Source organism: Bidens hawaiensis, unplaced genomic scaffold (assembly GCF_021521415.1).
Source record: "Bidens hawaiensis isolate Kalapana, Puna unplaced genomic scaffold, B.hawaiensis_p1.1 tig00012057_1, whole genome shotgun sequence".
NCBI classification, from domain to species: Eukaryota; Viridiplantae; Streptophyta; class Magnoliopsida; order Asterales; family Asteraceae; genus Bidens; species Bidens hawaiensis.
In genome coordinates this window covers 118233-134416 of record NW_027491968.1, presented here as the reverse complement: position 1 = coordinate 134416, position 16184 = coordinate 118233, and the positions used below count along the sequence as shown (strand labels likewise).

The window sequence follows — 16184 nt, the reverse complement described above, 5'->3', positions numbered from 1 at the left end:
AAATATGTAACAATAGATAAATTTTTTTTTTCAATTATATTGTAATAAAATTGAAGCACTATCTATACGTGTTTGTTCAGTTCTTATGGTTTTCAACATAATTATGGTCTGAAATGAGTGCGCCTATTTAACAATAATGGTTAAATACACACACTAGTTACATACATGAAAACGTTATGATCAGAATGTAATTATAACTTTAATATGTACATCACTAAAACGTCTTTTTTTTAAGAAATAACTCACATGCTCACTGATCTATACCTTTTGTTCACCAAGTGACTCGAACTCTCCAACTTATGAGGAGGGACACATTTGTATCGCAACTTGATATCACTAGGCTAGACGCTAAAACCCCTTTGAACATGTTTTGAAGAACAACAATTCAATAAAAGAAATAGAGATAATTTGTATACCACTTCCTAATTGTTACAATATGTTTTAAAAACTGTACATTGTACTAGATAATGTTGTATAAAGTAATGTTCTATCATATTCTACTTTATTGAAAAATAATTATGTAAGATTTAATGATATCTTGTTTGAAGCTGACGTTTAGGTCGTGGCCATCAACTTCTATGAGGCATTTCCCTTACCACACATGTCCCTTTTAAAACCAAATTTGGAACCAGTCATGTAACATGGGCTCATTTGTTGGTTGGCCATAACATTAAATAGAATGTTAGCTTTGATCCCCTTAAGAGCAGTTGCGGAGAAGATCATGGACCATCTCCACGTCACCTAAGCCGAAACGTAAGCTTCAAATACATAAGATATTCGGTATTCATACGATTTACTACCCTCGAACATAGACAGGTACACGTTTAATAGTAAAAATCATGAAAGAAAGGCATGATCATCCCATTTTATACTAACACCATGCCAACACTATCGATATCAATATCGTCTTCTAAGGTGAAGAAAGCGCAAAAAAAAACGTTTCGATTATACTCACAGGATAACTTAAACTTTAGATACTACAAACAAGAGATCCCAATTTACAAATCTGCTGCTTTGCTTTCCAACAACATAATATACCTTAAATCAATCCAAGTATAACTAACTCTCTTCTCTTGATCCTACTCACTTTCTATATAATTTAGGTTTCAGGGTCGGACTGTGACTATGAATTATCGCCACAGCAACCGAAAGAGACTGCAATGCGGACAGTGTTGATTGGTAATGGATATAATATAGGCCATCATGAACGTTCGTCACTTCTATAACCGGCACACTTCCCTGAAAACAAATTTAAATCTTTTATCAAAATTATAAAAGAACCAAACAATTAAAGAAGATTAAAGCAATTGTATACGAGATCATACCTGTGTATATAATTCAAATCTATTACTCTTCCCAAAAACACCATCTTGGTATAACGCATCTTTATTATTCTGACCGGAACAAAGAACAGTTAGCGGACAACCGACATCCCAGCCACCACAGTCACAAGCGCCGCCACTTCTCCATCTCTCAACAAGTCCAGACGGGCCTCCATGATTCGTTCTGGGCCCACCATGAAACCCTGCTGGCACAACAACATCCATACTAACAGTATGATGATCACTATTGTGTCTACAAGCTTCACAAGCTACCGACTGTGTCACTAAAGCTGCAGCCTTTTGTTCTTTGAGAAATTTCAAACCCCACCCTCCAACTTCCACCTTTTTACAGGGAATATGATCTTTCACAACAATCGCGGCTAACTCGAGATTTGCAGGGAACTGATTCAATTCTTCATGTGACTGTAACATGTCTTGTTGTACACTCGACCCGTCAAACTTAGAAGCAGTCCTGTGCCTATAAGTGTGATTTCCTCTTAAAATACTTGCCACTTTCTTTGACAGACCCGTGGTCTTTTTAACCACATGATTTGGAGTATTCATACCCGTTTCACTATGATGCTCATTATGGTGCCCTGTGGCTGTAGCAGATAAAATAAACTCGGTCTCCATAACTTCTGTCCCAAGTGGACACAATGTGAAAGAGGTAGAAACTCTCATTTTACCCACGAGATTCGACTCGTCATCATTATTTTTAGAATAAAACATGTAGATGTAACCAGAATCGGTTTTCAAAAGATTTGTTGTGTACACCTCTCTCTGGTCCTCTACAGAGAAAACATAACGAGGAGATCCGTTGTTCCATGAGCAATGGAGCATTCCATGATTGTAAACACTTGAAGATGAAGATGACGATGTTGATGATGACGATGTGGAGTTTGTGCTCGAGAATGAAACAATCCGTTGATGGACGGGATCATGTCGAAAAACTTGATCTCCCGGTACTATCGTCTTTGTTTCTATGTCGGTAACCTCCGTCACACTCGGATTTTCATAATTAATATTACTATTTTCAGAGGAACCTAACCGGCGTAGCAACGTACTGTTCATTAGATTTAACATGCTTGTGCTTCCCGTAATCGAACCGACAATCGGGTTTACAGAGGAGCTCACGACTACATTTTCATCTCCAGAAGAAAACAATAACATAGCATCACCGCCAACTACTCTTGAACCAAATCTATCAGGAATGAAGTTGGCATTATCCCGCATGGAACTCATATGTATTAATTCAAGGCAATTGCGAATGTATTTTTCTTCAAGAGTCATGATTTGCTTTGGAATCGTCTTCTGTAAGACAGATAGTTGTTGAAGAAACAACTTCTGCGTGGAAACATCATTAATATGTAACCTTCTAATACTTGAAGGCTCCCCTGCCAATACGGTAGACAAGCAATCTTCTTTCGATGATTCAAAATCGTTGCTTTTGCAAACAATTGCACCATCCATCATCTTTGAATAAGATATACGATGAGATAATCCAAGGTGGTTACATATGTTCAATCGACATTAATCAGACGCGTGTTGAATTGCAAATAGTAAGCTGACAAATATATCATAGGCATAAGTATCAGGGTATTAGCACGAGAATTGCAAACGACAAAACGAAATACCAAAAAAACAATAATACAACTTGTTATCAACAGGAAAAAGAAAACCATGAATCGCTTAAGTTACACACGAAACGTCACATACGAGTCTTAATAATTAAAAGAATATCCAATTCAAGAAGCAATATAACAAAATGTAAATCATGTAAATCCCAAAAATCAACTAATAATGAGTTTATAGTATGTGCATACCAAATTTCAAAGTGTGCAAATATTTAAAAGGTAAGCAACGCAGGCAAGTAACAATATTAATATCTCTATATGCCAATAGAAGATTATGCTGCAAAACCAAGCAAATACCCAAAACTCTTGATTACCTTAAACCAATGGATAGCAAAACAAATTGCAATTTGAAACCACACACACAAAATAAAAATAATTTTTTTATTGCATATTTAGATACATACCAAAGATTGGAAATTTGTTTAAACCAGCAGCAGCTACACACAGATCAAAGCTCCAACGGATAAATAATAAATGGAACCGCCTACACACAAAACAAAGAAGACAAAATACCGAATAAAATTATCAATTATGTATGTATGTATGCAAACAAGAACAAATAATAATAATTTAATAATATTGAACAGAAGAGAAGAAGCTCACCAAAGTGGTTGTAAACATGCAAATTGCAACAAGAAAAGAAAGAAAGAAAAATTAATAAGCACCGGTGGATAAACAAACAGAATCCAGAAAGGGATTGCGCGTATGGCGTAAGCCACGTATTATTATTATTGAGGTCGAAAATGGTGGTGGGTCCCTCCCTATGTATGTTGATGTTCTTGTTGCTGTTACTAAAAATAATAATAAGAGTTTGAAACCCTATTTGGATTTGTGGAGGAAAGAGGAAGAAATGGAGAAAGTGGTGCCAACCAGCTCATGTGTGTTGTGTTGTGTTGTGTTGTGTTGTGTTGTGTTGTGTAGTCTTTTTTTTCTTTGTTGTTGTTTGCAGTGGGAGAGTCCTAGGGAGAGACTGGTGGGACCAGGATGCCTAACGCTTCTTCAGACATGTGACTTCTGGATCCCATTACTGTGTCTGAAGTATGTGGTCAAATTTGCTGAGTCAAAAGTTGTTATTTTTACCATCTTTTACATGTATATAAAATTAAATTCATCTTTCTTAAACACAACAAAAACAATAACTTCTCGTATCTTCTTCGATTATGGACATAATAATAAATTTACTAAAAATAAGTGACGACGAACGGTATGATTTTTTAAGGAATGCTTAAAAAAACTCTAAAGCTAGCTAGCTAGCGTGGATCTAGTTAACACAATATAGTCTTGTTGAAATAGGACAACGAGGTTTTTCAGAGAATGCGGTAATTTATCAAGGAAATAAAGTTGACGCTCAAAAAATAGTAATAACAATAAAAATTACTCCTCTCTATTTTTATCTTCACTTTCTTACCATATATAATTTTAAGGTTTTTTTTTTCTAGATATCTCAACACTTATAGATAGCTTATTCTTAAGGTTTTGTTTTTTCATGTGGTGAGGGTTGTGGGTTGGGTTATAAGCGAGCCAAAAAATTAGTGAACAGCTCACGTAACCTAATCGAACGAAATTTTATGTCTGTTCACTAAGAAAATAAATTTGTTCGTGAACGGTTGTTTTATTGATTTGGCTAACCAAAAATGGTTAGTGTCAACAACTTAGAGCATTCCTAATCCATTCATCATTTTTGTCTTTATAATTATATTAAAAACGTTATCTTTTCTCTCTCATTTTCAATTAAATAATACTTTTTTATAATTTTATTATTACCTTTTCTCTTATCTTCACTCACAACCAATTTAAAAAAACATTAAAAAATTATAAAGGTGAAAAGTATGTTTTTCCAAATTTAACCATAAACAGTAACATTTTCTCTTTTCCTCTCCTACAGCTACTTTTAACCATCTTTAAAAAATGAAGAACTCCTTCGCAACCCTCACATAATTTGAAGAAGGGATTGGGAATTATAGCCCAACTCGTGGGCAACAAAAAGATGTATAATTGAGCCTTTCAAAAAAAATATTTTGTTATTATAAAATCATATTATTATAAACCGTTGGTTTTATAGTTGATTGATAATTTCACATGTGCGGAAGTGACATATCAACTAAACAAATCTTCAAATTGGGAAAAAGAAAGGGGAGCAGTTGGGACTTTTATAAATATTTTAAGATGCTATAAAAGTTATTGCTACAAAAGCTTTTTATGCTACAATGTAATGAGTCTAAAACAGTTTGTCGTTACACAAATGAAGCTTTTCAATATTCAACATATATACTAAGAAATGTATAAGCTAGATATATTTTAGTATTGGTGATTAAATTGATATTATAAGTTTCCAGGTCCACATAAATGTTTATTTTTACGTCATTACGTGTATCCAACTTTGTATTGTATAATATATGATTCATGGCCTCCTTTTGTTGTGTGAGTCAAATATTGCATTTTCGAACGGAAAAAGCTCCATCTTTCCGGCAACTAATTCATTTTGAAATATTAATAAATAACTATAAGAATAAATCAATAAAGTATTGAAACTACTACTTAGGATGTAAACTGAATTAATAAAAAAAGGTTCCTTGTTCAAATTTAAATATTAAAATTTGGAAAATGAATTGCCGTTAAGCTGACCCTTGCTACAGGTTGAAATTTGAAAACTTGAAATGGCAAACGGTCAAATTATTCATACAAAAACAATTCAAAGTATTCACTCTTTTTTATAATATTTCTTGATGTTATTGAGAATAACATTCAAAACGCTGGAAATCCCCTCCCCCCCACACACACACACCACCCACACACACTCTCACCGTTTTAGGGGTTGTTTTGGCCTTCAAAACTCTTCCAATGTTGTGAGAAAACGTTGGATGAAGAAACTGGTGAGGTCAAGGAAAGAAATCATCAAATAGGATGAGAGTTGGCGGCGTTTTGAAAGTTGTACATTACGCATGGTCTAATAACTAACATCTATTCCTAGATCTTATTGGATGAATACACCAAAAGACACATACTACATTTTACAGGATTAGAACCCAACTTTTTTGTTGTACGATCACGGTGCCTGAAGAAACACTAAGTGACCCGGGGCAGATTACGGATAATCTGGGGTTAAGTAATGTTTCCCACGAGGATGAGGTTCAGCAGAGAAGGTTGTTCTTCAGATGACCTGCAAAACAGACACCGTAAGCTCGTCACTGAGAAGGGGGGGGGGGGGTTCCTCCTTGTGACCACCCTCCGGCGTGAGAATCAGACTAGATTGCTCTGAATATAAGTGTATATTAAGAGATTGCTAAATAAGATAACGAGATATCAGATGATGTCCTTACCATTCCAAGGTGTTGGAGTATTTATAGCCGAAGGTAGGTTTCCTAGAAGGTACAGCCGGCTGAATAGTATTCCTGTTCTACCAACAGTGGACTACGCACAGGCCATGCTGGTTGGTGGATAGACTACGGCCGACAGTAACAAGGTCGGCTGTACACTGTTCCTTTACTGGCGGCTATGCACTGTTCCACCAACTGTAGGCTGCGCACGTCCCATAGTAAGGGTTGGTGAGTAGGCAGCGGCTAATAGTGACAAACAGTACTAGAGGGTGCTCCTCCTCGTACTGTTGTCGGTGAGCTGTCACCCTGTGATTGGTTCATGGGCTGTTCTGGTCAGATCGTCTGTTCTGCCCATACCTTAGTAGGTATAGTACAAAAGATCTTCCAGAAGCATACGGACTGGCTCATTTAGGCGGGAGTATTCCCGCCTTGCTCATTCCTTCATGTGACTACTGAAGTAGCTAGTGCCTTGTGCGTGTAGCCTTGCTGTCAGTGCGGGTAGCCTTCCCTGATGGCTTGTATCCGCAACTGCGGGAACAAGCGGGGTACTTCACAATTGGGAGGCTTTCCCTGCGGGTACAGCTGGCGTACTGCGCGTAAGGTTTTCTCTGAGCATGGTGGGTCCTGCGGGAGCAGTTGGTCGTTGCGCAGACGTCCCTGTTCAAGGTGAGTCTTGCGGGTCCAACTGGGCTCTGCTGGGACCTACCTCTTCAGTGCCCCTTTGAGGACATAGCGTTTTATTTTATAAGTTGGCTATTATAAATCATTCAACAAAATACAATGTTGTATTAATTAGCATTAGGCTGAGCTAATATGTTGTCCATGTTTATACGAGTTTTACTAAAGGGCTACACAAATGACCCTTGAAGTAAGTGGACATTAGAATTTCTCTTGATTTATTTTACAAAATTACGAAAATGTACTTAATATTAATAACCAAAACAATCGAAAAAACACACAAATAAGAAATAAATTCCACCAACCCTCATCATATTTGAACCATCAAAGGTCTTTGAGATGGTGAATATAGAGATGCGTCGGACATGAACGAGAACATCACCTCATCATTGCTGGTTCCTCTCATCGCCTCCACTATTGATCGTCTTCTTCGTCTCTTCAATTCATCCTAATCATAGGATTCGTCGCTCTATTAAATTGCTTTAGCTTCAAAGGTTTTGTAATCTCAAGAAAAATAATGAATCTCCTAAGAAACTTAGTTCACCACTTTATTCATCAAAGTTATGAACATAATTACAATATGCCACGACTCGTTGACTAAATTCATACATGGGTAATGGGTCTACTTCATCCACTCATCGATTGCCAAATCACGAACTAGGTGGGTATTAAGATAAGGAACAAGTCTATGGTTTTTGGTAGAAGTGGATATACCGATCATGTTGACGAGTTTTCCTTGTATGAGAAAGGTTATGTGACGCTTCCAATAACGTGTTTGGTAGTGGACCAAATCTGTTACAAGAATACCACATGGACCACTTTCTTATAGCAATGAAAGATAGATAATGGTTGAGCAATGAGTCAAAGGAGTTGATATATGTTTGACACCACTTTTAATTCTTGCTTTTGTTAAAAAGATAACTAGAGATTATAAAAATGCTTTATAAACAACCATTTTATTCCCATAGTCACTCTCATTCTCATGAGAATTACTAAAATGTGATAACCTACTTTTGCTTTCATGTATGATGTATCAATATATGATGTGAAGTTTCTTTTAATATTTGCCAAAAATACTTAAATATATATTGTACAAAACTTTGGCTGAGGTTGGATGGTGGGAGTAAATGCGATCATATTATGCAGCAGGTATCATTTCATTGAATGTATGTTCGGTTAGGGATAGGGAAAGCTTGTAGCATGGTTTGTTATTGGTCTTTGACAGCTTCTTTAACTAAAGGTGCTGCTTGTCAGGTTTTTTTTTTTTTTTTGGAATGACCAACTAAGTAACGCCGGGTACTTCGTACGCGGCCCCAATTGGCTAAAGGTAGCCTGAGCAGGCCACTAGTCCGGACGGACGGAGCCCCTAGCGGTCCACCTATTAAGGGATTCTCCGGATAAAACCCGACCCCCACGCCCGCCAAACGGCACGACAGCGAGGAGACGGTAAAACCGGGTGAGATCAGGACCAGAACCCTGGCAAGCCAGGGTCATCCCTCATATCTCCCATATAAATTGATGATAGTGAGGTTTAAACCCCCTACCTCTCACGGGTAAGCTGCTTGTCAGGTTTTAGTACTTTCCAATATATCTCAGTCCAAACAAATGCTTATTTCCTTAAATTTTTTTTAAACAAGTTTTGAAACTACCCCTAATATCAGGGTAGGTCTCTCTACATGGCCAACAACCATAACTCCTCGTGACTACTATCGCCACAAGTGTTTTCTTAAAACATTTTTCCCCTTTTTTCAAAATCTAAATTACTGCAGTCGGTTAATTTAGTCCTATTTCATTTCCAGTAACAAACCAATCCCCCCCGTTTATTTTCAATAATAAAATTGCCTTCTGATTCAAGATAATTAACTGAATTGGTTTCATTATCCGGAAAACACTGTAAAATAGTATCCAAGTTTTAAGTTTGTTCCAATTAAGTCACTCATATTTTGTTTTGTCTCAATATGGTCACTCAACTTTCAGTTTGTCTCAATTAGGTCACGAACACCAATTTGTGTTTTAAGACGCGAGGGACAACTACCATATTATCGTAGTGATATATTTACTGACAAAAAAATAAAAAAATGTTGGTTTTTATGACGTTTTAGTTATTTATGACATATAATATGAAGGTAACAAAGATAGTATTGGAACATTTTTTTGAAAATTGAGTGACCTAATTGAGCTAAAACTAGAAGTTGAGTGACTTAATTAAGAGATATTAAAAGTTGAGTGACTTAATTGAGACAAAATTGAAAGTTGGGTGACTTAATTGAGACAAAAAAAATGTAAGTGACTTAATTAAAACAAACTTGATTACTATTCCATAAAGTTGTCATTCATTATCCTTTAATTGCCATAGTTTAATCATTGTATCATCAATTCCTCTATTTTCTTTATTAGAATTCGCAGTCCATTTTCTTTAAAATCAACACCTCCACCATCACCGTCAGGGCCGTCTCCGAGAACCCTTTGAAATTTTGGGGCCTAATACTAGAGGTGCACAAAAAACCCGAACCTGGAACAGGACCCGAAAAAAATACCTGGAACTGGTTTTTTTTATACCCGGGTTTTTAATATCCGAACCCGTACCCGACCCTACCCATAGGGTACGGATAGGGTATGCATTTCAGTACCAAAACCCGTACCCGAAACCGGACCCGATTTATACCCGAAATTCGGACTGGAACCGGGTTTTTCAAATACCCGATCTATACCCGAAAGTGCCTAAAAAATACCTGAAAATACCCCTAAAAATTGTAACCGCTTCAAAAAATCTAATCTATACTTGAAAAAACCCCGAAAAAAAGTCCCAAAAAACCCAAAAATAAGGTTTTTTCAATACCCGAAAATAGGGTATTCAAATACCCGATTTTAAAATACCCGGTTCGATACCTGACCCGAACCCGATGCATAGGGTATGGTTTTTAGATAGAATACCCGGACCCGAACCCGACCCGGGTATTGCCAATACCCGATTTTCCAATACCCGGTCATACCAGAACCCGGTTCCATACCCGAACCTGTGTATTTGAAAAACCCGATTTGTGCACCTCTACATAATACTACTTAAAGCATGGGCCCCTGAAATCGTATTCTCAATTATGCAATAGATAATTTGACAGTTTTATTAATAAAGCTTTCTTTCAAAAACATCAAAACAAACAAATAATAATACACATGTTTTTAAAATGACTCATATAAAACTATGATAAAAGTTTTTTTCTATAAAAAAACAAGATTAACTGTAGGAATTGAGCCTATGCTTTGTTTCCATAATCTAGAGTACTTTCCATTTAACCAGATGTATTTATTTCTTTTACTTTTGACACTTTTGATTTCCTTGCACCTGAAGCTGTGGAGCTACTTACCCGTGTTCAGCGGGTCATTCATAGTAATGTTATGACTCCAAGATCAGCAAATGTAGTTTTTAAAAGATTGAGTTTTACAATTCAAAAATGGGTAACGGCGCAGCTTGTTGCCCGCTTGCCTTCTGTTTTAATGTAATCTAATCATTAATAAATTAATAACCAAATAGTCATTTTGTAGGCTTGTGTGTTTAAACAAAATTATATATAAAATATAAAATTTATTTTTTAACAATTACGAGCATTTCGAAAGAGTGAGCTTGGGCCTGTCGCTCTCCCCTTGGGTCGGGCCTGACCACTGTTGCCACCATGGTTGTCATGATTAAGCAACTAAATCCAATTATCGTTGGCATCCGCAATAGCTATGGTTTTGAGATCAGGAAATAGTCGTTTTCCCACTCAAGAGGTACCCAAACATATGAGACGACCACTTTAGCTGCTGTAGATGCCGATAACGATTGGATTGACTATTGAGCTGCTTGATCATGGCGCCGACAGAGGTGGTGACCGAGATTTTGATTTTAAATAAAATGGATGACGTAATGAAGCAAAACAAATATATTAACGATGCTATGATTAAGTTAGGGCAGTTAAAGGATGATAAAACCAACTCAGTTAATGATCTTGAATCATCTTGAATCAGATGGTGATTTTGTGACTGGAAATAGACGATGGGGATTGGTTTATTACAGAAAACGAAAGAGGACCGAATCAACCGATTGTAGTTATTTAGATAAAAAAAAAAGTTTGGAAAAAAGTTTTTTAGAAAACAACCGTGGTGAGGTGGTCACATGTAGGGCCGACCACTAAGTATAACCTAAACTAGGGCTTTGGGCCTTCAATTTTTTGAGGCCCCCAAAATATAAATACAAACTGAATATTAATCAGAAATATGATAACTTGTAACGAAAACTTTCGGAGGTGTAGTGGTAAGTGCTTTGTTCTCTACCGGGTAAGACCGAGTTCGATTTTAAAGGTTTGCTTTTGTGATATCTATATTTTTTAAAAATTAGACCATCTATTCCAGTTTTTTTCTTTTTTTTTTAAATAATGTAAAACCTTACCCTCCCGCGCCAAATGAATTGCAGATTCATTTTTTATCTTGATTATGATTATTTTTAAGTTTGTCTTTTGTTTTTTTTGTTTTCATTTTGTATTGAGTTTTTTTTTTTGTTTCGTTCACGAGCTTCTAGAAAAATCTTAGGACAAATCAAATGAATTTACAGTATGAGAAATTTCAGATAAATTATTTAAACTTTTATTATATAGTCTTTCTCAAAACTTTAATTTAGACCCTTGATATTTTATTGTAAACTTTTTTTTTTGATCCGGGCTATTTTATGCCGACCCATTTTGAAAAAGGGCCTCGAATTTTTAGTTCGCTTTGACCTAAAATATGGTTGGCCCTGCCATGATCACAGGGAACGATGGCTTTCGGCGATCTAGTGAGAGGTAGTGGTTGCCAACGATCTGGTGAAAGGCGATGGTTGCCAATGACACTGCGGGTTTGAAGATGAAACCTTAATTTATCTTAAAGAAGAAGGTAAACCTTGTACATGATGCTTAAATAACTTCTACAATAAGTAACAAAAATACATAAATACCCCTTATTTAATGGAAGTTAACTAACGGAGTTAGTGAATTTAACCAAGATGACAAGAAAATCAAGCTATAATTCCATAAAGATGATCATGCTAAAAAAAAACTTTGTGGACAAAAATGTTAAAACTAAGTAAATTACATGAACGAAAATAACAGTATATTCTTTAAAAAATGTGTATGTAGTATATACATGCCACATTTATCTAAAATCAAAACCGGAAAGTCCTTTAATGCACGTTTATTTATACTTTATATTGTCCACACCTAAAGTTTGTTCCAGTTGTCACAGTGACAAATTTGGTACAACCTCTCTATATATTTTTTTTTTCTGGAAATACCAACTAAGTAACGCCGGGTACTCCATATGCGACATTCATTGGCTAAAGGTAGCCCGAGCCGGCCACGAGTCCGGACGGACGGAGCCTCTAGTGGTCCACCTATTGAGGGATTCCCTAGATAAAACCCGACCCCCACGCTCGCCAAACGGCACGACAGCGAGGAGCCGGTAAAACCAGGTGAGATCATGACTCAAACCCTGACAAGCCAGGGTCATCCTCATATCTCCCATCTAAATTGAAGATAGTGAGGTTTGAACCCTCTACCTCTCACTAGTAAAGTAAATACTCTATCATTAAGCCATATCCAATTTATCAACCTCTCTATATATATCTAAAGGCCCATGAATGGTTGCTTTTAACTTAACATAGATAATATTAATTGCACCAATTATGTGTTCTACATCCCTTATTTATACATGTAGATTAATTTGTTGCATCTTAGAATCCTACCGTCTCATACAAAAGTTGATACGTAGATATTTATTGCCAAGGCCATCGTCGAGCTGAAATAAAAAGATCCGTAGATCCTAACAAGTAATAAAATAATATGAGCAAAAAAAAAATTAGGCCTTATGTAAATGGTTTTTTGTTTGGTTTAAACAATTAAATTTTTAAATGGGTTTACTTGGTAAACTTTTTGTATAAAAATAAGCTTAAAAATGTCTCAATTGAGACTGAGTCTACAACCTTTTGATTGAGAGTCATATCCCTTTGCTACTAGACCAAACTAGCTGTTTTTTAATTAGTATAAAACATTAAATATACATATTTTTTTTTCATAAAAATATATAGATAAAAAAAATTTGTGCCCCCAAAAATTAAGTGCCCCGGCCGGTCGACCACGTTACCCTATGCCCGAACCGGCCCTGTTTATTGTAATAAATTTATCTCTATAAGTTTAAGCCACCGAGTGTAGGTATTGTCTTCCATAAGTTATAAGTGCAAAAATTATTATGATTTTAAAAACATTTGCAAGATAACCATTAAAATGCAACCGGTGTCAGCCCTTCTGGCCCAATAGCATGTGAGAGATGGTTAAGGTTTGGATTTTAAGGTCTTAGGTTTAAAATCTGATTCAAGGGGTTTTCTCATAGTGGTAGGTTTTCTTTTTGATGGTGTCCCTGAAAGAGTCATATGTCTGGAATGTTAAAATCAATATAGATGGCTAATATCCCGTCTCAGAAAAATTCGCTTAGGTATTAAGGGCGATTTCAAATGTTATTAAAAAAACAGAAATGAATAAAAAACGTAGGGATTTGACTATACAATAATTGAAATGATTTTGTTCATCAAAATTTCAATAGTGGTGCTAGATATTATATAAAGAAAATAGAAGATAGAAAGGCTTGAATTCAAATGTAATATAGGGCCCATGCAACAACCCTCGAGGAAAAGGATGCAATCAATGAAGACATTTTTGGTGTCTTTAGTTGATTCAATTTTCTACTGTTCAATGTAAAACGATGATATGAATTTAAATGTACTTATTATTATTATTATTATTTGAACAGCAAATTTATTTATTACTTAATAAATTTAAATAAAATAAAACAGAGAGCAATGTCAATGAGATTTTAAAACTCCGTCATATATGTTAGGCTTCTTTCAAGTCCTTATTCATACCTTTTATTTCAAACTCCTATGATCCTATCCTAAATTTAAACAATATGCAACAATTTCATAATTATACCTTCAAGCCAAAACTTATTAATCTAGGGATTTCATTCATGTGTGGAGTAACTGACAAGGGTAAAGGAGTTTGGGGAATAAATAATCAAACTTAAAAGCTAAAATGTAAGAAACTTTAGCCCTATTTAGAAGTACGGAGCCCAAGAGCAACTATCATATTTAAAACCGATGCAGTTATAATTTTGTGTATTTTTCTACGTACTAGTTTATTTCATGATACCTTTGTAGTCTGGCTCTAGCTTTTTGACCTCTTGCTCGTTGCTTTTGGTTTTTAATTAAGGCTGCAAAATTCGCTAGACGGATCCTAGGCGGCCAACTGGGGAGTTGGATGTGCTCGGATTACTCGGGGAGTACTCGGAGAGTGTTCGGACGCAGTAAATATAAATAAATTAATTTTTGGATATTATATATATATATATATATATATATATATATATATATATATATATATATCAAATATCATAAGTTTACAAATATTTATAACAAAATATGTGAATATCAATATAAATAAAAGAAATGTATTCTTAAATAATAAATTATTCTAAAATTGCTAATCATTAATTTAGAAAATGATATTTGTTCTTTAATATTATAGAAATACAAATAATGTTTTATTTTTTTCTAAGTCAAAATCGGCCCAAGTTCACCGACTAAATGCGATTCTGGCTGAGGTTGACAAACTTTGATCAATTCTTAGTAACTAGGCGGAGTTACAGAAACTCGTCTCAACGACATACCTTGTAACCTACGCCTTATAAACCTCCTTTTATAACATTGTTTTTAATACACCCGCCATTCAAGAAAAAAAAAGTTAAATTTCATTTCTTTTTCTCATGTATAAAATTATGCAATATATTAAAGTTCTAGTTTTGAAATCCATGCATAGTTATTTAGATATTGTACCCTTCAAGATTCATTAGTCACACAATTAACCTCACACATCTATTTACATATGGTACTCACAACTTCCATTTAGTTACATAATTAACCCCACAACTTCTTAGCATTGTAATCCTCAAGTTCCCTTAATTGTTCAATTAACCCCACAACCTTTTAGTATGGCAACCCTCATGTTTAATTAAACAAGCAACCAGTGGCAGATCCAGAAAATTTAGTTAGTGGTTAGTTAGTGGGTGCCAAAAAAAGTCCAACCTAGAACTCGTCAATTTGGGTCGGGTAAACTAAAACGGGTCGGGTAAAAAATGTATATTAAACAAACCACGTATAGATATGTAAACAATAAATTTCATTAAAGATAAACAAAATACATATTACAATTGTCCTCAACGTGATTTCATTTTTTGAAAACGGTCAATTACAGCTTCATTCGTAACACTTAAATGGTCAATTACGGCTGCATTAGTAACACTTAAAGGTCCATTAAGCTAATACTTTTTCCGTATCCCGTATCCTGTCTCTTTGGTTAGGGTGATAATCTAAAATTTTTTTCTATCGAAAAGACCCCACCGAAGATTATCTAGATCAACTAAACTTGGTCCAGCAGATGGTGTTTTTCGTTTCAGAGACAGAAATCTTTCCATAGTTGCCATAGCTAAAGCTCTTATTGTACAAATAAAATGAATTACAAAGTTAAATAGTGTAGAACTATAAAAAAACAATAATGTTAAACGGTACACTCATAGAATGAATAAATTAGAAAGCTAGAAACCAAATAATCATTCACCACATGACAACGAAGATCACATGTCCGTTGAATTTGAAGAAAAGGGCGTTATTTTTTTAAACAGAAGATCGAAACGGTTACTGGACATGTGGAATTCAAATACAAAAGAAATAAATTAACAAGTGATGAACCATGAACCATGAATGTTTGTTTTATGTTAGAATAAAATCAAGAATTCAAAATCACAATTTACAAATAAACTTGACCCGAGACGTCACATATGAACCCGCCGGCACCCTAATCTGTTCGTCTCTCACTCATTCCAAATTTCCAATTAAAGTGGTTAGAACAATTAATTAATATGGGCTTAATTGTTATTATTTATAACAAAATTAAATTTGAACTTAAAAAGTTTGGGGCACTAAAAGATTATGAGTGGGTCACTAAAATTTTTTTCGATGGGACACTTGGGTCTTTAGACCTAATATATTACAAGTTTATAAAGAAAACTACAGATTTGTGTGGGTGCCAGTGCTCCCCTTGGCTGAACACTGGATCCGTCCCTGCAAGCAACCCATAAGTTTTTATTATGGTACGAACCGAAACTGTAATGAATCC

At 35.3% G+C, this 16184-nt stretch overlaps 1 protein-coding gene across 1 annotated transcript; it reads right to left on the bottom strand.

Annotated features, from left to right (window-relative positions):
- Positions 1–1068: 1068 nt before the first annotated feature.
- Positions 1069–2805, bottom strand: LOC143539787 (uncharacterized). Its single transcript, XM_077033001.1, has 2 exons — positions 1326–2805; positions 1069–1239 (listed from the first exon to the last, which is right to left on the bottom strand). Exons 1-2 carry the CDS (start codon positions 2793–2795, stop codon positions 1084–1086), a joined length of 1626 nt encoding a protein of 541 aa, XP_076889116.1. The 5' UTR covers positions 2796–2805; the 3' UTR covers positions 1069–1083.
- Positions 2806–16184: the final 13379 nt, after the last annotated feature.